Here is a 23,411-nt window from a genome sequence, read left to right as displayed (position 1 = left end):
TTCACTTACTAAAGTATGACATGTTATACTATGACTTTTATTTTTTCACTTACTAAAGTATGACATGTTATACTATGACTTTTATTTCATGACTTACTAAAGTATGACATGTTATACTATGACTTTTATTTTTTCACTTAGTAAAGTATGACATGTTATACTATGACTTTTATTTTTTCACTTACTAAAGTATGACATGTTATACTGTGACTTTTATTTTTTCACTTACTAAAGTATGACATGTTATACTGTGACTTTTATTTTTTCACTTACTAAAGTATGACATGCTATACTATGACTTTTATTTCATGACTTACTAAAGTATGACATGTTATACTATGACTTTTATTTTTTCACTTACTAAAGTATGACATGCTATACTATGACTTTTATTTTTTCACTTACTAAAGTATGACATGCTATACTATGACCTTTATTTTTTCACTTACTAAAGTATGACATGTTATACTATGACTTTTATTTTTTCACTTACTAAAGTATGACATGTTATACTATGACCTTTATTTTTTCACTTACTAAAGTATGACATGTTATACTATGACTTTTATTTCATGACTTACTAAAGTATGACATGTTATACTATGACTTTTATTTTTTCACTTACTAAAGTATGACATGCTATACTATGACTTTTATTTCATGACTTACTAAAGTATGACATGTTATACTGTGACTTTTATTTTTTCACTTACTAAAGTATGACATGTTATACTATGACTTTTATTTCATGACTTACTAAAGTATGACATGTTATACTATGACCTTTATTTTTTCACTTACTAAAGTATGACATGCTATACTATGACTTTTATTTCATGACTTACTAAAGTATGACATGTTATACTGTGACTTTTATTTTTTCACTTACTAAAGTATGACATGTTATACTATGACTTTTATTTCATGACTTACTAAAGTATGACATGCTATACTATGACCTTTATTTTTTCACTTACTAAAGTATGACATGTTATACTATGACTTATTTTTTCACTTACTAAAGTATGACATGTTATACTGTGACTTTTATTTTTTCACTTACTAAAGTATGACATGTTATACTATGACTTTTATTTCATGACTTACTAAAGTATGACATGTTATACTATGACTTTTATTTTTTCACTTACTAAAGTATGACATGCTATACTATGACTTTTATTTCATGACTTACTAAAGTATGACATGTTATACTATGACCTTTATTTTTTCACTTACTAAAGTATGACATGCTATACTATGACTTTTATTTCATGACTTACTAAAGTATGACATGTTATACTGTGACTTTTATTTTTTCACTTACTAAAGTATGACATGTTATACTATGACTTTTATTTCATGACTTACTAAAGTATGACATGCTATACTATGACCTTTATTTTTTCACTTACTAAAGTATGACATGTTATACTATGACTTATTTTTTCACTTACTAAAGTATGACATGTTATACTGTGACTTTTATTTTTTCACTTACTAAAGTATGACATGTTATACTATGACTTTTATTTCATGACTTACTAAAGTATGACATGTTATACTATGACTTTTATTTTTTCACTTACTAAAGTATGACATGTTATACTATGACCTTTATTTTTTCACTTACTAAAGTATGACATGTTATACTATGACTTTTATTTTTTCACTTACTAAAGTATGACATGTTATACTATGACTTTTATTTCGTGACTTACTAAAGTATGACATGTTATACTATGACCTTTATTTTTTCACTTACTAAAGTATGACATGCTATACTATGACTTTTATCTTTTCACTTACTAAAGTATGACATGTTATACTATGACTTTTATTTCATGACTTACTAAAGTATGACATGTTATACTATGACTTTTATTTCATGACTTACTAAAGTATGACATGTTATACTGTGACTTTTATTTTTTCACTTACTAAAGTATGACATGCTATACTATGACTTTTATTTCATGACTTACTAAAGTATGACATGTTATACTATGACTTTTATTTTTTCACTTTCTAAAGTATGACATGCTATACTATGACTTTTATTTCATGACTTACTAAAGTATGACATGTTATACTATGACCTTTATTTTTTCACTTACTAAAGTATGACATGTTATACTATGACTTTTATTTCATGACTTACTTAAGTATGACATGTTATACTATGACTTTTATTTCATGACTTACTAAAGTATGACATGTTATACTATGACTTTTATTTTTTCACTTACTAAAGTATGACATGTTATACTATGACCTTTATTTTTTCACTTACTAAAGTATGACATGTTATACTATGACTTTTATTTCATGACTTACTAAAGTATGACATGTTATACTATGACTTTTATTTTTTCACTTACTAAAGTATGACATGTTATACTATGACTTTTATTTCATGACTTACTAAAGTATGACATGTTATACTATGACCTTTATTTTTTCACTTACTAAAGTATGACATGTTATACTGTGACTTTTATTTTTTCACTTACTAAAGTATGACATGTTATACTATGACTTTTATTTTTTCACTTACTAAAGTATGACATGTTATACTGTGACTTTTATTTTTTCACTTACTAAAGTATGACATGTTATACTATGACTTTTATTTCATGACTTACTAAAGTATGACATGTTATACTATGACTTTTATTTCATGACTTACTAAAGTATGACATGTTATACTATGACTTTTATTTCATTTTATTCTCCATCACAACCCTGAACGTCTTAATGTCAAATGATCACACTAGTATATGAATCCACCACGGAAACAACATGCTAACACTCCTGTAGGTTAATCTTTTATTAGCTGTACAGAAGGCCATTTAAACTGGCTATTTTACATTTATATTGTTAATATAATTAAACATATGTCCATGATTATTTAATGCAGTTCAGTTTAGTACACAATCATTCTATACAAAATAAACGGATTAACTGTTAGCCTTATTTATGTCATATGTACAAAATATTCAGATGTGTTCCACATCCTCTCCTGAACTTCCTGTGTGTCTCTGGTCTACAGTCTTTGTGTTTGTGTTTTTGGTCTTGTTGGTTCACACTGTGGAGGGTTTCATCAGAGCCTGATCCCCAAACAGCTGCTTGAAGTGAACCACGTGCTCCTCACAGTGCTCACCTGGTGACACAGACAGACAGACAGACAGAGAGAGTGAGACATCAAAGAAGACGTCAGTTAAGTCTAATTCTGGTCAGTTTACTCCCTTGTCTGCGTGTTTCCTCTCACCGGGGTTGAAGCCTGGACTTCCTCTCAGCCGCTGGTTCCTCTGCTGGAACGACCTGAACACGGTGTAGAACAACATCTGGTCTTCTGTCTGCCGCGCGGCGTCCAGGAACTTCCTGGCCGATACGTTGTCATGTCCACCTGAGCCCAGTGAAACCAGTTTACATTTCATTTCAAAAGGATAACTTAGTAAAGTTAGAACTAACCTGACACTTTGAAAATGTCTACTAACATCCTTTATGTACATTAAAATACTTATTCTGCAGGATACAAAAATATACCATCACAGACTGCATAAAAAGATGAACATGTGAACAAAAGTGAAGCCAAAACCTCTCTATCGGCCCCCTGCTGACTGGCTGCAGTCATTTGTCACACAAGTTTACTTTTAATTAGTTATTTGATGCTATAAAAAGGGGGCGTGGCCTCATGATTGACAGCTCTGTTGACAAATGGGGCTCCTGCAGCGTTCTGTTCCCGAGTAGCAGAGTAGAGGAGGAACGGCGAGAGGAGACGTAACTAACACTAACACTACAGTCATTGAACTTTCCATCAGCGTGAATATCTGCTTCAGACCGACACAAGAAGCTGTTCTGCTGCAGACTGAGCCCACCTGAGGGCTCCAACACGCCAAGGACACCTGAGGGCTCCAACACGCCAAGGACACCTGAGGGCTCCAACACGCCAAGGACACCTGAGGGCTCCAACACGCCAAGGACATCTGAGGGCTCCAACACGCCAAGGACACAAGGTAAAGGTGTTTGTCGGGTAGAGGAAGGGGCGGGACGTGAATACTGCGGCTCCACCAGCCGATCTCTACTGCACACACTTTGGATACTAATGCAGCCGATCCGGGGGATTGCATGGCTTCATTTGTGTACAATGACAGGAGGTGGAGACGCGTCCTCCATCTTTATAATCAGTCAGTGATACAAATTAACAAATACCAAAAAAAACCTTCAAACAAATGATCCTGCTAAAAACACACGTCAGCTTCAGGTAGTTTTGTCCTGTGATGAATAAAATGTAACGTACCGACACTGCGGATGAATCTGAGCGCGCCCAGAACCTGCTGCTTCGACAGCAGAACCTCGACGATCTCATCGTTGGCTGTGGACAGACGCTGAAAACACATAAAATAATTCAAGTAATTCATTTCAAATGATCATCTTTAATGGCTGTGTGTGTGTGTGTGTGTGTGTGTGTGTGTGTATGTGTGTGTGTGTGTGTGTGTGTGTGTTTGTGTGTGTGGTATGTGTGGTACCTTCAACATGTCCAGAGACAGCTGGTGAGCAGGAGGATACGTACTCTCCAGGGACAGAAGCAAACAGGCCTGAACACAAATAAACACAATTAAAAAGAGAAACACAAACTGCAAAACAAACCGAGTTTAACCACAAAGTTCACACTGTTGGAAATATGTTAATGAGCGAGATCGTTCCTTCATCAGGTAAATACTCAGGTTACATCAAATCGCTCGCAAATGTTTCATATTCAGATTTCTATTGTTGTGTTTTTATTCGTCTTTGTTTCAATTTGTCAGAAAACTTTAAAAAATCATTCACATAAAACAAAACAGTCCGAGACTCTTCACACTAACTCTTCTCACACACATAACCAGTTTGAATCGTACTTCAGGACACGGTCTTACAGGTTTTTAGGACTGCTTTGCGATGAGTGGAGGTGTGAACTCACCAGTGGTTTGGAGTCACTGAGGACGTGATACTGCAGGAACTGGTGCAGCATGTAGAAGAGGTTGTGCTGCACCAACGTCTTGATCACCAGCTCATACAGGTAATGCTGAAAGACACAAACACACCATAACAACATAACAAGATAATATTTGTGACATTGTGTCATAATTCTGGTAGACATCCGTTTGACCTCTGACCACATCAGACTAGTTTATAACAGTGGTGTTGCATTAGTATAATAAGTGTCTGTATCTACTTTGAGTGGACTGAAGAAGAGAAGATCTCAGTGTAAACAGAGAGGTCCCACTCCGTTTGGTTTTACCTGTACGGTGATCTGGAACTGGTTCAGGGAGCGGATGTACTCCATCAGCACGGCGATGATGAATTTATGGGAGACTCCCTGCAGAACAAACGTCTTGTTGAATTGAATTTCAGTTTATATATTTTTTTGTATTTTTCTTTTTCATAATTGACAACAAAGAGTTTCTGAGAGGGAGGTCTGAACTTTATATCATCTGGGTTTTATTTTGAAATGTCCTGTTTCCTGCTGTACCAGAATCATTATTTTCATTCTTTAAATCAAAACCTGTAGAAAAACTAGAAACTTACTTAGTTTGAATGTTGGTCATTTTATGCTTTAAGAGAAAGTTTTTTAACTCAAAAACATCAAAATCACACTGAACTGTGTCTGTATTGTGGATTTTAAATATTATGATTAAAAAAACATTAATATTTTGATAACATTAAAAGTATATCTACACCGAGCAGCTGAATCGAGACACAACATGCGTCCACACGAGTGTTTTGAAGCTGTCTTTGTAAAGATTTGTGAATAATGATCGTTTATTTTAGCGTTAAATATATAAGATAGGTCATTCTTTCCTCCTTATTTATTAGTTAAAAACAAATTGTACATATAGGAAAGATAAACTTAATGCGTGTAAGTGTGTGTACCTTCCGCTCTGTGAAATTTGACAGGACGTGCGTGTACATGTCTGATTGGTCGATGACCGCCTGAGTTCTGACCGGACGCTTCTGCGCGGCGCTGCCTCGACTCGGACCGGACTCCATCGCCTGCAAACACGAAGAATAAACACACCTCTCAAGAATACAAAAGTTACAGGTACAAATATGGGTAGGTTTTCTTTTCGGCCTTTATTGAAGGAGAGCGGACGGGGGACAGGAGGTGGAAACACAGAAAGAGAGAGTGGGGGATGACATGCGGCAAAGGGACGGGGGTGGGAGTCGGACCCGGGGACGGTTATAGCCTCTGTATGTGGGACGCACGATTTAACCGCCCACATGTGTGTACGTTGGTGGCTTTTAGAGAGAACGTCACTCACCACAGTGTAGGTCTGCTCCGCCTCCAGGTACTCTTTGTACACCTGGTTGAGTTTGTCGAAGACGGTCGCCACCACAGGAAGACTTCCCTTCTCGCCGCCCTCCAGAACTGAGAGCAAATCAAAAAGTCAGCTTGATCTGACTGCAGTGTTTGTGTCCGATCACCATCTTTATTCTATAATTCTATAGTTGATTTCTATTATCTGATTTTTTAAACAAAACGATTTTCCACTTTGTTGCTTTAGGCTGATTTTCAGGTCTTATTGATCTCGTGTTATAACCCTAAATTCCCTCCTAAAGATCACCTGAATAAAAAATGTCTTTTGTTGTTGTTTTTTATTCGTTCTGCCCACAATAACTATCGAACATGACATCTGTCGAATGTCAATGTCAAACTCATTTGTTCTTTTTATTGGCCTCGTTTCTGGTGTTCACATCATTCCTTTGTTATATGAATGTAACAACAACCTAAGCATGGACAGATAACAAGAGAAGGACAGACAGACAGACAGACAGACAGACGGACGTACTCTGCGAGCAGACAGACAGGATGACCATCTTGCAGTCTCGCCGGCGTAACAGGAAGTCCATCAGTTTGCCTTTGTCCTGCAGCAGGTTGACGGTTGGAGGCAACTTCACCTGCAGATACCACAAATACCCTAAAAGACAGGGTTAGTAAGTTATTGGTTATTTAATAATAATTATATATTTGTGTATTAATTAAAAAGGTTCAAAGTCATATAAATCCTAACTACAAGATGTTACCGTTTTTACTGTCATTGTATTCTAATAAACTGACAACATGAGGCTCTTTCTGTGCGCACATTTATCAGGTTGGAACGTGAAGAAAAACATTTTGGGGCAGAAGCAACAAGATGAACATGACTTTTTATCTTTTACACTGCTTTGTAATTTTAAAAGGTAAAACTACACTTCCTGTTTGTTTTTCTTCACGAGAACATCTCAGAAGTTAAAGTAAAAGTTATGAAATGATAGATAATGACTCATCAGAAGGCCGAAAAGAGGCAGTGAGTGGGTGTTTTCAGCGTATTTCCTCCAATAAAAGCCGGATCTCAAATAACGTGCACGCAGACTGAGCTTAATGCACATTATTATGACTTTAATTTGATTAATTCAAATGTAAATTCATGACATTTTTCTTTTTTGAGTTACTGTGTGATTCCAGTCGCTGAAGACGCCCGTGTTTTAATGCCTCGGCCAACTTTATTTTGTAGTAACACACAGGTGCCACAAGAGGGCAGCAGCCACGTTAGAAGTGCTGTCCTGGAGCCACTACACAGACCCTGCAAATGTAAGCTAGAGGGCTTTTATTTTTTAAACAGATACAGGAAGTGTTTGTATTAACGGCATAATGTAGAAACCTAAAGCAGTCTTAATAAGAAGTGCAGGCCTGTCTATTTGTGGAAGTACGGTAAACATGTTGGTGTTTCTTTACCTTCACTGGCACTGATGATGATGTCGGGCTGGAAGACGCTCCAGGAGGAAGAGTCTGCATCGATTGTTAAAGGCCATTGTGATAAATCTTACAAACTGCAATAAACACTCTAACTCAAATATTTAGAGCTGACAATGTAAAATACCGTAACACTTGTATTAGAGGTGAAAGGATACAGAGCTGACATGGAACCGGAGGCTGAGAGGGAACGACGGCTGGACCTGAGAAAACAAATAAAGTTAGTTAAAAGGAGACACTTTAAATAACGTGTGTGTGTGTGTGTGTGTGTGTGTGTGTGTGTGTGTGTGTGTGTACCTGACAGTGGTATCCTGTAGGGGTGTATGGACCGCGCAGGGAGGACAGGTTGGTGTGTGTTGACGGCACAGTCGGGCTCCTTCAGCTTGATGTCAAAGATCAGAGACGTCTGACAAACACACACACACACACACACACACACACACACACACACACACACACACACACACACACAGTATAAATATTCAAGCAGGATGTGTTAAAATAAAATGAAGTTGCCATTGTAACTCATTTATGTGCTGTTGTTTTATTTAAATCTATAACTGTCATATTTACGGATCACATGATTTGTCTGTGAAACCTAAAAGCAACTGAAGCTGTCAGATACATGTCCCTTAGGTTTAGTGGAGGAAATGTTACAAGTAAAGGAAGTAAAGCAGTTTAATAAAGTTCGGATAACAAAAAAAGTACTTTAATAAATGTATTTATGTATTTATGTTGTATGTGTACCGCAGAAACACGACAACAACAACGCAGCTGATCGAACCTGTGTGCTCTGATGATGAACCACCACCAGGTTGTCCACGATGTTCAGAGCAAACTTCCCCGTCGTGTTCAGCTTCAACACGTGACTCTTCTTACACGCACCCTCCCTGAACACACACACGCACACACACACACTATGAATGCATTTTAAAACCTATGTCACATTAATACTAGTAGAAATAGTTCAAAGGATAAGAAGGAGAATTAGCCGCAGCATTGCTCGCACAATAAATGAATTTAATCACGTAAACATGAAGAAGTGAACCGAACATTATAAACGTGCTTCACTGGATCTCGATGAATTTGCACTGATGGAAACATCAGGGCTGCTAGATGGACGTGTGCGTGCAGTAAATGTGTGTGTGTGTGTGTGTGTGTACCTTGGTAGGTGATACAGCACCACCTCTGCACTGGGACTGTTGGCTGTTCTGGAGTGATGCTTCAGGTACATGACGAACAGCTGACCATAACTACAGACAGAGAGAGAGAGGGATAAATAACCATTAGGGGATAAATAATATTCAGACCAGCAGGAAAATATCTTAATTATCAGCGACACTTTGAAAGGCACAGGGGGAGCGCTAACCAGGCCTCAAATAGTGACAACAAATCCAACAATTCATCACAGTTTGGAATAAATATTAAAATATAATATTACATAAAAATAAACCCACAGAGGCTTAGGAAGGTACACATTTTGACACCAGCTTACATGGTTGCCATAGCGATGTCTCTCTCCGACAGACTGAGTTTGGCCGGTTTGGGGACGACCGGCAGCTCGATCTCAAACTTGGACATCTTGGACATGGTTCCATTCTGAGAGGAACAACACAATAAAAAATACGAAATGCACACGAGGAGATTATTATTATTTTAGAATATAAAACAGAGGGGTCGAGTTCTCACCCACCAACAACCTGCAGACACTTTGGGTTTGAAATGATACAAAGTACAGCCTGCAGAGGTGTTATTTCTGAATACACAACACTGTTTGTGTTGGTAGTAAACATGTTCAAGAAAGAGGCAACAAAAGGGATTCATTTTGGTATTCAGCGAAACAATGTCCTGAAGATAGACAGCAACAAAAAGAACAGTTTAAACAATGTCGGCTGGGGATGCATGAAAATCATCTTTTATCTGAGCGTCTTCTCACCCTGAAGGCGAAGGGCTGCAGGATGTTTCCCTGCACGGTGGTGGACAGCAGGATGACGGCCGTCTCTGGACAGTACTGGTACCAGTTCACATTAATGCTCTGACTCTTCAGCAGCTTCAGGCTACGCTTGTCTGGAAACACCTGAGGAGAGACACAAAGTCACACGACTCAGTGTCGGCCTGTGATGTTCAGCATACATCGGATAACACAACGGTTGTTAAACCACGAGTGAAGCAAAAACAACCTCAGGTTTGGTGATGAGAGGGCAGCCAGACAGAAAAAAGGCTGTGTATTCTCTGTACGGTGGCCATTATAGGACATCTCATCATGTGCGGGCTTAAATATCAAACCTCAGTAACGTTTCATTCTGACCAAAAAGTGCAGCAAGTCTATAAACGTGTATTTTTAGTTCCTGATGTTAACAGAGTTAACAGTTTTGCGTCTGTTTTTTTATGTAGGCATTTCATATTTATGTATTCCTCATTTTATTTGGCGACATAAATTAGCTTGACTCCTGTTCTAAAAAATCTAGAAGAAATGTATGTAGTCTATGTTTGGCATTTAAGACACCTTGCACTGGCCTCACAAAGATGAGATTACCTGGTAGAACTCGATCCCCTGGTCGGTGATGAAGACGATTTCGTTCCAGTTGGTCCAACAGAAACCCAAAACATTTGCGTTCTTCGTCTGCAGGACAAACACAGAAATACAGTTTATTTACCAGCTTCTAACTCTTGGTTTCTCCTCACAAATAATCAAGTTCTTCTGATCTGAAAACTTAAACAAAACAGGGAAAAGGAAGGAGAGACATTTCAAAGTAAAACAAGATAATGTAGCATACCTTGCATTCCTGGGTGAACTCTGTGTGAGGATAGTCGGGTATGAAGTTGATGAAATCCTACAAACAACAAAAATGGACAGATTGTATCAGAGATTCTTCCCTGAGTTTCATATTTAAAAAATGAAGCAGTTCTTTCTTATTTTGTTGTATTTAGAATAAATAAAACTGATGAATTATCCTTGTTTGTACTTAGTTTACATATAAAGGTCTTGAAGGCAAAGGAAGCATGCATCTGGTGAAGGTGTTTAGTTGGTTCCTCAGGGGGAAACGTTTTAGCGTCTTCTTCTGCACAAGCGAACTCACCACAGACTTTGAAGTTCTCTGAACTGCTAAGATCTTATTTCCGATGGAGAACTTGATACACTTCACTTCTCCTTTATCGTCCATTCTGTGGACGGAAACGACGTCACGCAATCAAAACGCAAACATTTTGTTTTCACATTTCACAACTCTAATACGAAAGAACAAGCCATAAAAAATATCACATTCTGTCCATGTATTGATCCAATCACTGAATGCACACAGATATCACTGCGGTTCTACAGGTACCTGAAGGCAACATTGCTCTTGTCGTCCGGGCCTTTGACCACCACCCCTGTGGCTCCACCTGAACGCACCGCAAACACCTGCAGCCACAAATCATGAAAGAAAGACATCAGAAAACAAAGTGAAACTTACTCTTGTTCTATCAAAAGAGAATGGTCTTTACTTTTTTTTGTTTGAAGCACTTATAATATATTCTATAGGACTCTTACCCTGTAAGTGTCTTTTACAAACAGTCTAAAGACATTTTACGAGCATGACACGTTTTTTATATTGTATATATTAGTGTAACATACTGCTACAGGGGAATGATTAGTACAATAATTAACAATAATTACATTTCAAAATGTTTTCATGCATTTTAAACTATAAGACAAAGTAAATGAAAGTTGACAATAATTGTTAGGTCGTGTTTACTTTTCCTCTGGTGAAACACGATACATCTTATATAATATCTTTGCTCTTTAAATGACTGTATTTATAATTAGGTTAAGTTCTTGTTTAGCTGTTTTTAACCTAGCTCCCAGTTAATCTACTCTTAATACATAATGACATGTCAGGTGAACCAGCTAACTGCACCTATAGTTAACTAAAACTACTGACATTAAAAGTTTTGATTAATAGTTATTTAAACCAATAAACTGTCAGTTAGCTAACTGATCTAGCTAGCTTAGCCATACCATTCTAACTCACTAGCTAGCTTGCCTGTTTGTTAGCCTCGTCGAAGAAGACGTTATTGACGCTGGAGGCATGTTCAAACTGCACCGGGTTCTCACACAGCTCCAGGTAATGTTCCTCACTCATCTTCACACTGAACTCTGTCACTTTATTATTGTTTTAGCTTCAGTTCCCAGAGTCCTGACAGCTATAGCGGGACACCAGGAAGAGCTCCGTCCGCAAAATTAGCGACGCAAGACCCGCCCTACTCCGCCTCTGATTGGCTAGTTCTCGTTCCCTTTGTTAGCTGGGATTGGTTAGGATTAGGGAAGAGGACTGTGATTGGTTAGAGTTTGGGGAAGAGTATCAGGGTAAGCCAATCGAACTGGCGGCTATTACACTTCTGGTATCGGTCTTCAGAATAAAAGCAGGGAACGTGTACATTCCTATTTTCTTACCATACTAGATTGTTCTCTAATTTATCATACCGCATTGTGTCAGTGTATTTTAGTGTTCGATTACATTATGCACTTGCTATATTTATATTATATCTGTTTATAAAGTGCTTTGTAAATAAATGTGCGTTTTTGAGTACCCCTGTCATTAAAGACGCACCTGTTTTTTAACAGCCCATGCAAGCAAAGAATCATTAGAATCACTGACTTGCAATGTAAATAATATTAGTTTCATATTTATTTAGCTGTCGCTGTTCCTGTTTTTCCTGTCGCTTCTTATGATTTGCACAGACTCTATTTGCGGACACCAGTCATTTCATCTGAAGGGGTCATACGGAAGTCTTCTTGTTTTGGCTGCTGAGAGTCATGTGACAGCATGACCGTCACGTGTTAAAGGAAAAATATACCCAAAGACAAAATAGAAAATAGAAAATAGAAAAAGCAATATAATGTAATGAGGTGTGTCTTATATGTCAAAGTGAGTGTAAACATGTGACATTTATTTGAGGAAACTGAGTCACATGACAACTTTCACCTTTTATTTTCACCACAATGAGGCAATTCATGAGAATAAAACCACCATAGAACCAACATCATGTGAGGAGCCTGCATGTGTTTCCACTTCCTTTTTTTTATCCTTTAAGATCAAAAACACAATCAGAGAGCGACCTTTAACACACCTGATTCTGATCTACAGTTACACAATCTAAGAGCTACTTGTCAATCACTTTCACTGCAAACATCAAAAACAGTTTCCATCTTCCACACTTAAAGACAAGATGCTGCAATGACTTCCATTTATATGCATTCCTCTGATAGTAGTAAGTTTATTCTGCGCTTAAATTCAAGTGTAAGCATAATATTTAATGTTCCCCTGTTTTAGCTTCCAAACACAGGAGCAGACTGCTGTGACCTTTGACATTTCCCCCTCCATAGCTGAGCCCAGACACTGCAAATAAAAAAAAATGAGACGGAGTGACTAATAACCTTTTTTTTTCTTTGGGTGCATCTTCTACTTTAAGCTTTTAATTTGGAAAAAAAATCTTTTTAACCAACATTTTCCTTCATTACATCCCTTTTTTTGTGTGATTCCTCCTCTTAGGTTGAGCGACTGAAAGGAGGAATCACACAAAACTATAGAAACTGCTGATTTTAATTTGTAAATTGTTAATTTTTAGGGGATTGTAACTAAAAATGTCAAAATAGTAAAACAACAAACATGTTTTTAAGCCATTTTCTTCTTTCTCCTTAAACAGTTCTCTTTCATACTGTATTTTGGCTCTTTTTGTTTATTTCTACTCCATTGAAATAAAACCCGATTTTGTTTTATTTTCACCTGAAACATCCGATTGTGTCTTTTGAACAATTTAAACCTCATCTTCCCTAAATTTAGCCTGACACAGCCACATCCTCAAACTGTGAGATAAGTTTTAAAATAAATCTCCCAGAGTCTGAGCAAAGCTGAAACAAATCTGCTTATGTTCCCCATCCAGCAGGATCGAGGAGGACCTGTGTGACACTATGATTTAATCAAAATGAGTGTGGGCCAGTGACAGAAGGGGGATATGAGATGTGGTCTCAGCATCAGAAAACCCTGTCAGTGCCCCATTGCAGCCAGAACGCTCCGACTTCAACATCCAACACAGTAAAACTCGTCCCTCCTGCAGCCAGGAGGAGGCGCTCCGTCCTGCCCGTTTAAAGGAGGCAGTTTTGGGGGGTTCAGCGGGTCGTGGGAGGATGGAGGGGGAGGCACCGGGTCCTCCAGGAGCCTCCTCCGTTCATCTCCTCCTTACAGCGTATTCAACACGGCAGGATCGTGAAGAGAGAGCGAGCTGGGCGGGGCGTTAATCATCGGCGTCGGGTTGTAAAGGAGGACCACCGTCTTCAGAGGAAACAGAAAAGGTTTTCTTCCCTCGCCTCTGCACGTGGTCCTCGTTCCTCTTCTCCAACGCCACAATCTGTCAAACAGCAGAGAACATTAGCCAGGGTTAGACTGTAATCTACAGGAGACGAGCTCTAAAAGGAAAAGTCCTGTATTAACTGATAATTATAACTGACAGGCAAAAAACTATTTGGTCCAGTAGATGTCTTCAGCCTGCAGCAGAGAAACAGGCTGTACTGGCTGCAAAATCAGTGAAGGTCCGTCCACTAAAAGTTGTTTCCACTGACAGGCTCAGATTGTTCTTCTAAGTGTGTGACAACATGACAGAAAGGATCCCTACAGAGATAGACCTTTTTGTTACAGAGGAAGATGATTGTTTTAACCACACACAGACGTTACACCGCTCTCTGCAGACACACCAGACTCCATTCAGAAAAACAGTGATTTTTCAGGGGCTGCTGGTCTAACTGCTAACTCACCTGAGAAGTTTGTCTGTGTTTTAATGATACAACAAAAGTTTTGGTTTGATCCAAACAAACACTTAAACACACCAAAGTCAAACAAAATTAACAAATCGATGCAGCAGCGGAGCAGCACACGCCGGTGTTCTGCAAGATAAAATCAATGTTTTTGTCAGAGGAGTCTGGTGGCAACTACAACCAGTCTCTGTCATTGGAAAACAACTTATACTCCCTAACCAATGCACTATTTTTATCTTTTGTTTAAAAGCTACAGAGAAAAAAGGTCTTATATGAAACGATATGTTTGTGTGCTATTTTTTCAGATCAAATTCTTCAGTTTTGGTCTTTTTATGGGAGCAAGAAACACAGATTAGAATCAGACTTATCCTTTAACAGGAGAAAGATGGAGGCTAAGTAAAAGAAACTGAGTTAATACTAATAACTGTGAGGTGAATGGGTTGTGTGTTGAGTCATGTTAAGCAGGTTGTTTATTTTCACATGAGCGTGTGTGTTACCTCGGCCATGAACTCAGCCTCGTCCTCGGCACCAATCGGGATGTTCAGGCCGCTCACGGCGTTGAAAAGCTCGTACACACTCATCGCCTCGCTCACACCTCTCTTCTGGAAGAACTGTGATGCACACATACCAAAGTTAATGTGTTTTAATCGGTCGTCTCAAACTGACATGGTAACTTAATTACTAGTTATACAAACTCAGGGTTTCTGCAGACATCAGCAGAACAAGTTAAAACAATAAATTGACTCTAAGAATCCTCGTTTTGTATATTTGGGCAAAATTCTTTATTTTATGAAGTGATCTAACTTTAATATGGTTACATTAAGACCTATAATACATTCCTTCCCATTTTAAAATAATTTTATCTTTTACTTTAGTACCTTTACAAAGAAATCAGTCAGATCCTGAATGTTTCACATGAGAGTCCAAAATCTGGACACGAACTGTCGACATGTTTGCAGGTTTTTAAACCTCCTTCAGGCTGAACTTCACATAAACTTTACTTAAACTTACTTTAGACATTAATTCTAAACTTTAAATAACTTCATCACATATTAATAAAAGCTGCTTGTGTGGGTGAAAGTTGCTTTTACCGTGGAAACATTCCTGCAGTCTCTGAAGAGGAACTCCAGGCCGTGAGGATGGGTGGGCTCGACGGACTGACTGACATCAATCAACCACACCTACAACACACACACACACACACACACACACACACACACACACACACACACACACAGATTAAAGCAACACTGTGGTGGGCGTCTGTCTGAAAGATCTGATTGAAGACACAAATCTGATTTGTCTGCAGTCCGAACAACGGAGAGAAACAGAAAGATGAGGAGGAGGAAGGTGGGAGAGAAGATGAGAGGGGAGAGGATGGAAAGGACGAGAGATAGGAGGCAGAACAATTAAAGAAAGCAGGAAAGGAAAGGAAAGAGCAGATACTAAGAAGGACGGATGATTTAAAGAATAAGAAGGTAGAAGGAAAGAATCAAGGAAGCCTAAATGTAGAGAAGCAGCAAACAGTTTAAATAAAAAGACAGACGACAGACGACGCGCGCTCGTACCTTCCCTTCGTGCCACAGCATGTTGTATTCACTGAGATCAGCATGAACCAGGTTACACTCCTGATACAGCAGCTGCATCAACTGCACACAGCAAACAGACAAAGTGATCTCACTACAACAGATCAAAAACACTCCTGGGCACTCTGAGGTTTGTGTTTGGAAAACATGCAAAGTGTGGGTGGTGTGTGGCGTACGTACATGTAGGACCTGGTAGAAGGCCTTCTTCATGTCCTCTGAGCCCAGAGTGACGTCTTTGAGTTTGGGAGCAGGAATGTGATCTTTACCGATGAACGACATCACCAGGATGTGCTTCCTCAACAGCACCACCTCCGGACATGGGATCTCCGCTTTCTTCATCCTGAAGGCACGAACATTTACAACAGAGGTCTTTGTTTCTCTGCTCCTCGTTTACATGTTGGTAAAATAACAGTAGTTGTACCTGCAGAGCTACTGAGTATATTTACCTGCCCAGGTTGTGCATCTCCTTCTCGGCCCACAGCCTGATGACTTTGCGTGGGTTCAGTTTGCTGAAGCGCTCTTTGAAGCGGTAGTCGTCTTTGATGTAGCGGTCTCTGTTCTTGAACTCGTTAAGCGTCGTCTTGAACACCTTCAGCACCACCTCATCTGGAACAGGCTGCTCCTCCAGGCTGACACACACACACACACACACACAATATACAAAGAGAGTGTGTGAATGTCTCCAGTAGATGTGTTCATCCGGCAGCAGTGAAACTGGCTGTAATGGCTGCAACATAATCTTTGATGGGTCAAAGGTCGTCCACTAAAAGTTCTTGTTGTTTCCACTGACAGGCTCAGATTGTTATTCTAAGTGTGTGACAACAGGACAGAAAGGATCCCTACAGAGATAGACCTTTTTGTTACAGAGGAAGATGATTGTTTTAACCACACACAGACGTTACATCGCTCTCTGCACACACACCAGACTCCATTCAGAAAAACAGTCATTTTACCGGGCAGCACACAAAGTTCGCTCGTCTACCGTTTCCTCGGTAGTTTGTTTGTGTGACTTTGGGGTTTGTAAAGGTGATTTCGGATGCAACACAATATATTTTTTAACATTCAACACAAATAAAAAACTTGCTGGTCTATAGAAGCAATAGAACAGCCACTCTTGTGGGTTCTGTGAGGAAAATCACAGTTTTTATGAATGGAGTCTGGTGTGTCTGCAGAGAGCGATGTAACGTCTGTGTGTGGTTAAAACAATCATCTTCCTCTGTAACAAAAAGGTCTATCTCTGTAGGGATCCTTTCTGTCATGTTGTCACACACTTAGAAGAACAATCTGAGCCTGTCAAGCAAGACGTACTTTGATCGTTGATCCATTACGTTGCAGCAATTACAGCCTGTTTCACTGCTGCAGCCTGGAGCCAAAATTCCAAAACATTTTATTCTGATAATTCTTAGCGCCAAAATAACTGAATTCCCCTCTAAGAATTTTAAGATTATTTCCGGACATTGGACCTGGACCTACCTCCCTCCATCAGCGTGGAAGACGACAGACTCTTTTCCCGTACTGATGCAGCCGTTAATGTTCTCCAGCACGCCGGCGTTCACCATCTTATACATGAGCAGACGAGTGCGAGGGTCCACGGCTTGTTCCTGAGGAGAAAGAGTTTGAGTGTGAGGGAGGAACAAGGATCTCTGTGTGCGTGTATCCCTTCTGTGTGTGTGCATGTGTACGTACAGCGGTGGAGTGCTCCTTCTTCTCGTGCAGTCTGGCGCTGCGTTTCTGCTCGTTGTAGCAGTGCTGCTTCAGGGAGTTAAACACCTGATTGGACAGCTTCAGGTCCATCCCCAACCCGTCACCGACGTGGACCTCTGGAGCAAACTAAAGGAGGAACAGGAGGAGACGATGGAATGATACAGCACATGCTTTTTCCCCATAAGAAACCACAGTTGTTTCCATAAAGGTTTAAGTTTGATATTTTGTAACAGCGTCTTTCTGAGGAATCTGAACACAATAAGTATAAACCGGACTTGATTTGGCCGCAGCGCGTGTATTAAAGTGTAGGAAGCTCTTACGTTGTCCATGCGTGCAGTGTTCTTGCGTCCGCAGGTCACCTCGTCATGTTTGGTGGTGATGTTCTTGCCTTTACCGGTGAATCCTCTCCTGGGTGTGGTCTGGGGCTTATCTGATTCAACAAACACACACAAAAACAGTGTTTGCAGGAGGATTACTTTGTGGAAGGCAACTTAAACTGAACTCCTGATTGATAATAATCCCTTTGTGTTTTGTTTTTGAGGTTTCAGCCTCGACCACACATGCTCTCCTTGAAGAAAAGATCCTGTTTGTTGAGAGTTGTTCCTCTTGTCACTTTAAAACTGGAGATGGAGCACAGAAAAAGTCTCTTGCACTGCATGCTGCATTTTGTTGCCTTACATCTTCTTGAAAGAGCAATGACACGCAGGTGTTTATTTGTAGCTAAGACATTCTCTGGTGAATCTCAATCTGATCAAAAAATCTTCTTATTAGCTCTAAAGATGAATGAATGAGTCTCAGTGGAAACTAAATATACTGTGTTAAACTGTAAGGTGTTCCTGTTATTTTGTCCACACACAGCAGGTACGTTACCTGCTTTGTAGGGGTCGTGTCTCGTGTCCTGCCAGTCCACCTCGTCCTCTGAGCTGTCGCTGTCCTCATACGGATGGACCATGCGGTAGTTCTCAAAGGAGATGGACACTGAACACAAACATCAGACAGTCTCGTTATTTAAAACTCTTTACACACACTTTAATCCACGGCTCTCAGTTGCTGTATCTTCACTAGTAAGTTACTCATGTCTGGCTGTTTTGATTCTACCTTTACTGTCGCCGTTGAATTTCTTCTCCTCCCGGCGAAGCTGATCATCAAACTCGCGGTCGAACTGCATCTGCAGCATCTGAGCGAGCATCAGGTCACTGGTGGTTTCAGAAACTTCATCTGACAGCAGCAGATCGGCTGCCGGACTGAAACACAGAGAAAGAAACAGGTAAGACAGGAGCAGCGGGAAACAACAGCATAACAAACGAGGACGGTTAGATTTGTCTAAATGAAGTTACTGATACTTTAACAGAGCATCAGTAAGAGGTGACAGGAGGGAGACTAAAATGAACATTTTTAAAAATGTTTTAATTCCTTGTTTATTCTTGGGTGACACAGAATGCATATCGAACAACATGCAAGCTGATACCAAAACACACAGACATACATAATATCGTCCAGTAAATGATCGGCCTGATAAATATCACAATAAAAACACTTAAGTACAGACACACTGTGCTGTAACGAATTTTACACTCTTTTCATTTCATACATTTTAAGTTTTCAGGCTTTTTGTGTAAATTAATCTTGTGGGGATGAAATGAAAACAACAGTAAGTAAACAAACACAAACAACTAGCAGCTAAAATAAAAATGTCCTCGCACACAGACGAGGTAAGAACGTACTCAGTGAGTGTCGGGAAGGCGTTGTTCTCCTCGTCCAGCTGTTTGGCCAGCTGCTCGCTCATCACATCAGCCAGAGAGCAGGCGGGAGGCGCCGGGGCCACCGAACCCCACGGACTCTGGAAAAACCAAAAAAACACCCATTAACATGATTAGAATCCTTAAACCTCCACCTTTTAAACATTTTAACAGGATGAAGGATTATAGGTCAGTAGGCCTCTGGATTTTTAATTATCACAGACACAAGCCAAACTAAATTTAGCTGCAGCTCGGTTTCAGCCCCCAAAGCCCCACCGTAAAGCACACGATTTTCAGTGTGAAACCACTACTCAGTATTTTGTATTTAGTTGTGATCACCAGGACTGTTTGTTTTAAGGTCGCAGAGACCTCTGTGAATAATTCGGCTCATGAACGTGATCACTAAAGGGTCATTCTACACACATATACATATATATACATATACATATATACATATATATATAAAAGTCAGCTAACGAAATGACATTATTTTACATTAAAGGATCTGTGGATTGACGCTAAGATTAAGAGATTAGTGATTTCATCTGTTTGACATCATAAGTTTCGTGTTTGTTCTACCTAATAAATTTGCTACAGTTTGAACAGCTGTTAGAAAATTGAGGAATAAACTGGACAAACTGGGAAAACCTTGTGATCACGGAAAAGGAGGAGAAATTTAATGGAGAGTTAATAAATGTATGTTTTTTTTTTATGATAAATTAGGTGAACACTTCATGTAGCCTCCAGGCAGGTCATCATATGAAAGCCCTTCGACCTTTTTATGCAATAACAATAGTCTCAATGAACAGTGTAATAAAAAACCCAGACTGAGTCATATGTGAGACTGAGGCAAGTTCAGACATGTTTCTGCTGAGCCACGCCCCCTATGACCACATCTGACATGTCTTTAGGGCCACGCCCACACATTTTAAAACTAGTTTTCGTGATATAACGATATCCATCTACTTATGTAAAATGAACAATGACACGTGGACATTTTTAAAAACAACATTACGACGCTTTAAATATATTTACATTTAAGTCAGAACATGGTTAAATGAGAAATCTGCTCACTGTTAGCTGCTAACTTTGCTGTGATATTTGTTACCTTTTTAACCTTAGAAAGTAAACAATAAAAGATGTAATAACATATGACATAAACACAATAATTCCCAACATATTGTATTTTTTAAAAACACTTTAGATAACTGTCAAAGCTCATTGAAGTTTGGTTAATAGCTCTGTGATCATGGTCGTTGTTTAGTTATGACTAACCAGCGACTAAAGGGACGCGATAACCATAATAACGTCTTATGTCTATTTTCTACGTTTAACATGAGCCAAAGTATCTCCTATCATGGCACACCCGGTTTCAGCTATCTGTCTGCTCACAGTGAGCTATCTTCAGCCTTTTAAGGAGAAGACTGTCACTGAGGCCATGTTGGATAATGACTAGAAGGGGCTTACACTAACAGCTTATTAAGCTTCGTCAAGTTAAACAAGACACAACTAAAGACGACAATGCCACAAAAAAAAGATTTTTACCTTTGATGTTTGTGCTGTGACTCCTGTTTGATCCATGATTACGACAATGATTAATCGATTCTTCCCTTGAAGAGTGAATGGTAGCTAGTTGCGGGGCTAACGTTAGCACGCTTTGAGGGCAGATTTGGCGACGGAAATGTCTTGAAAATGACACTAAAAACAACGTCTCGCGATGTGACAGGTACAGAAAACTGTTGTATGAACTTCAGTGAATATAAGAAGGTGAACTTAAGTTTGTAACAACGGTTTTTTAAATAACCTATGGGTTAATACGAGGTAGAGAAGCTTTCACTGAGGTGTTTCCCAGCTGAGTGGCGGACCTTGGCACAACCGGAAATACATCACAGCTCGAGGAGGCTGCAGCACTCCTTCGCAGTAAAAGCCCTGACGCTGTGATTAAGAGGTCTTTATTCATCGTCTTCAAAAGTCTATAAATTGAAGCTAAGACGTATTTATCGATTTAAAAAGAGACACATTGATGACCAATTTGTCGTATGAGTCTTACAGTATAAGCTAACCACTAACTTAATCTGGCTTATCCTGTAGGAGAGTTTGCTGCGTATAAATTTTTTCTGTCTGTAAAATGTAAATTACTTTGGATTGTGGACAGTTTAAACCTTTAAATAGACAAAACAGACAGAAAGAGTATATATAAAAGATGGATTTATACAAAACACACATACACCAAACACACTGCATGTATTTAAATATAGTCTCTATTATTTTTATATGATTATAGTTTCTGTTGCAGGGAGCAATCCTTTTTATAGTCAATTATGACACTTTATTGTCATTAGGGGTAAGGGAGGATAATTAATTCAAAATATCATATTATTAATTATGTTTGGATGAGTAAAGGTAAAAAAGAGAAATAAATTTAATATACATAAATTAAACAGCCTAAATGTGATTCATAAAAGTTTAAATGAAACTGAAGAAAACACCTGTGTATATTAATAAAACTCATTGTTTTTCGCCGACTTCCTGTAGCCCATATCTGTATATATGCGTGTACCCGCGAGCGCGTGCCAGTCACTGGGTGTGCGCGCACAACCTACAATCTGTCCAGGTTGACTCGTGAACGCGCATGGCCGTCAGCTGCTGTCACACAGGCAGGAGCGTTCAGGTGGGTAAAGTCACACACTGTTAACAAGAAGAAGACCGGAAAGAAAAAGCTTCAAAATAAAAGCTTGACATTTGTGAGCCACACAAGACAATGACTCTTAGTATTATTGTTATATTCACATTTTTAAAGGTTAATCGAGGAATACATCTACACTTTTACACAGACCTATTACATAACAGTAGTAATAAACAAAAATATCATACTAAATATGAATATAAATCTAAAATAAACACAACACTGCATTTCTTTTGGAATATGCTGGCAAATATTCCCACAAGCTTTTGGGTGCATGTTATTTCTTTAATCTTAATATCTCTTTTTTAAGAAGTAAATCAATTAAGTACAATGAATGTTTTGTTTTTTCTGTCTTCTTCCCCCGGAGCCTCCTGGAAAAACAGGCTCAAATGACAATGATGTGAACATTGTATTATTAAGATGAGCATAGTTAATCTATGGGGTCTAGTATTTCACAAATCTTAGTCGACCAGCTAAGATTTGTGAAATTCTGAACCCCATAAATTGATTTTCTTTTTGAACATGCGACCGGAAGTCGAGCTTTTTATTTTGAAAACTTGACTGTTTCGGAGCATCCTGACGTCTTCTCGGAGCACAAAGTGAAAACGCATCGTCCTCCTCACACGTTACGATGCCCACACGGATTCACAAGGACAGACTTTAATCCCCTCTGACGCCTTCAGGGACATTTATAATTTTATAGATTTATTTTTTCTGCTTTTTCGTTTTTTAATTTTAACGGAAACCTCTTTTGTCCGCGGGATACCGATGGCCACCACCGCCACCGTCCCCAGCATCAGCACCACCACCGGAGGGCCGTCGGGCCAGCCAGGACGGCCGGGATTCAACCAGCACACCTAGCAGCTCCCTTAACTGTGAGTGAATTGATCCTATTTTATTTTAAATAACACTTAGATGCATAAAACTGCACGTAGAAGCTGTTCATCTGGATTCATGTGCTCACTTGTGGAGGATGCTCTTACATTTTTGCCTCCTTGTGAGGACATTTGATGAGCCTACACACACGCACACGCTGCCTACATATCATAAGGGTCACTTTTATTAATAATCTGACTGGAATAAAACGGTTCAGATCAACATTAGAGAATCCACATTAAAATTTAAA

General features: G+C 39.0%; 3 protein-coding genes across 5 annotated transcripts in view; 1 reads left to right on the top strand and 2 right to left on the bottom strand.

The window, feature by feature from the left end:
* Nucleotides 1-2,730: 2,730 nt before the first annotated feature.
* Nucleotides 2,731-11,982, bottom strand: rmc1 (regulator of MON1-CCZ1). 3 transcript variants are annotated; one of them, XM_069667306.1, is made up of 21 exons: nucleotides 11,803-11,982; nucleotides 11,104-11,180; nucleotides 10,858-10,942; nucleotides 10,555-10,611; nucleotides 10,314-10,400; nucleotides 9,714-9,854; nucleotides 9,273-9,376; nucleotides 8,941-9,030; nucleotides 8,562-8,667; nucleotides 8,075-8,183; nucleotides 7,936-7,980; nucleotides 7,760-7,813; nucleotides 6,834-6,962; nucleotides 6,306-6,412; nucleotides 5,917-6,036; nucleotides 5,285-5,362; nucleotides 4,964-5,068; nucleotides 4,533-4,601; nucleotides 4,304-4,391; nucleotides 3,272-3,409; nucleotides 2,731-3,163 (listed from the first exon to the last, which is right to left on the bottom strand). In XM_069667306.1, the coding sequence occupies exons 1-21, from the start codon at nucleotides 11,899-11,901 to the stop codon at nucleotides 3,084-3,086; spliced, it is 1,968 nt and encodes a 655-aa protein (XP_069523407.1). In that variant the 5' UTR covers nucleotides 11,902-11,982; the 3' UTR covers nucleotides 2,731-3,083. The 3 variants fall into 3 exon arrangements, with proteins under 3 accessions (XP_069523407.1, XP_069523410.1, XP_069523409.1); XM_069667309.1 differs by having other exon boundaries at nucleotides 11,874-11,957; XM_069667308.1 differs by having other exon boundaries at nucleotides 11,791-11,811.
* A 763-nt stretch (nucleotides 11,983-12,745) lies between these two features.
* riok3 (RIO kinase 3 (yeast)) lies at nucleotides 12,746-21,448 on the bottom strand. Its single transcript, XM_069667324.1, has 13 exons — nucleotides 21,145-21,448; nucleotides 19,585-19,700; nucleotides 18,959-19,104; nucleotides 18,731-18,838; nucleotides 18,181-18,290; nucleotides 17,843-17,986; nucleotides 17,630-17,757; nucleotides 16,603-16,785; nucleotides 16,337-16,496; nucleotides 16,139-16,219; nucleotides 15,662-15,751; nucleotides 15,068-15,181; nucleotides 12,746-14,167 (listed from the first exon to the last, which is right to left on the bottom strand). Exons 1-13 carry the CDS (start codon nucleotides 21,178-21,180, stop codon nucleotides 14,054-14,056), a joined length of 1,530 nt encoding a protein of 509 aa, XP_069523425.1. The 5' UTR covers nucleotides 21,181-21,448; the 3' UTR covers nucleotides 12,746-14,053.
* Nucleotides 21,449-22,925: 1,477 nt separating this feature from the next.
* The window catches only part of LOC138595721 (clavesin-1-like), a 9,588-nt gene continuing 9,102 nt past the window's right edge, over nucleotides 22,926-23,411 (top strand). Inside the window, exon 1 of the mRNA XM_069667096.1 lies at nucleotides 22,926-23,160. The gene's annotated coding sequence lies outside the window, so the exon portion shown is untranslated. The remainder of the gene's footprint in view (nucleotides 23,161-23,411) is intronic.

The sequence above is a fragment of the Semicossyphus pulcher genome, unplaced genomic scaffold (assembly GCF_022749685.1).
Source record: "Semicossyphus pulcher isolate SPU_LCO1_2020_fin unplaced genomic scaffold, fSemPul1.0.p SCAF_18, whole genome shotgun sequence".
NCBI classification, from domain to species: Eukaryota; Metazoa; Chordata; class Actinopteri; order Labriformes; family Labridae; genus Semicossyphus; species Semicossyphus pulcher.
The sequence above is the reverse complement of the archived record's forward strand: the minus strand, read 5'-3'. Positions and strand labels throughout refer to the sequence as shown.

Bases quoted from the DNA above. Each gene is read 5' to 3' on its own strand.
- rmc1 (XM_069667306.1), bottom strand. From the start codon at position 11,901: ATGAGTGAGGAACATTACCTGGAGCTGTGTGAGAACCCGGTGCAGTTT. The intron at 8,184-8,561 runs GTTCGATCAGCT...TGTGTTTGTCAG, and splicing joins TTCATCATCAGAGCACACAG to ACGTCTCTGATCTTTGACAT. The intron at 7,981-8,074 runs GTACACACACAC...TTGTTTTCTCAG, and splicing joins CTACAGGATACCACTGTCAG to GTCCAGCCGTCGTTCCCTCT.
- riok3 (XM_069667324.1), bottom strand. From the start codon at position 21,180: ATGGATCAAACAGGAGTCACAGCACAAACATCAAAG. The intron at 19,105-19,584 runs GTACGTTCTTAC...TCTGTGTTTCAG, and splicing joins GCCTTCCCGACACTCACTGA to TCCGGCAGCCGATCTGCTGC. The intron at 18,291-18,730 runs GTAACGTACCTG...TTGTTGAATCAG, and splicing joins ACACGACCCCTACAAAGCAG to ATAAGCCCCAGACCACACCC.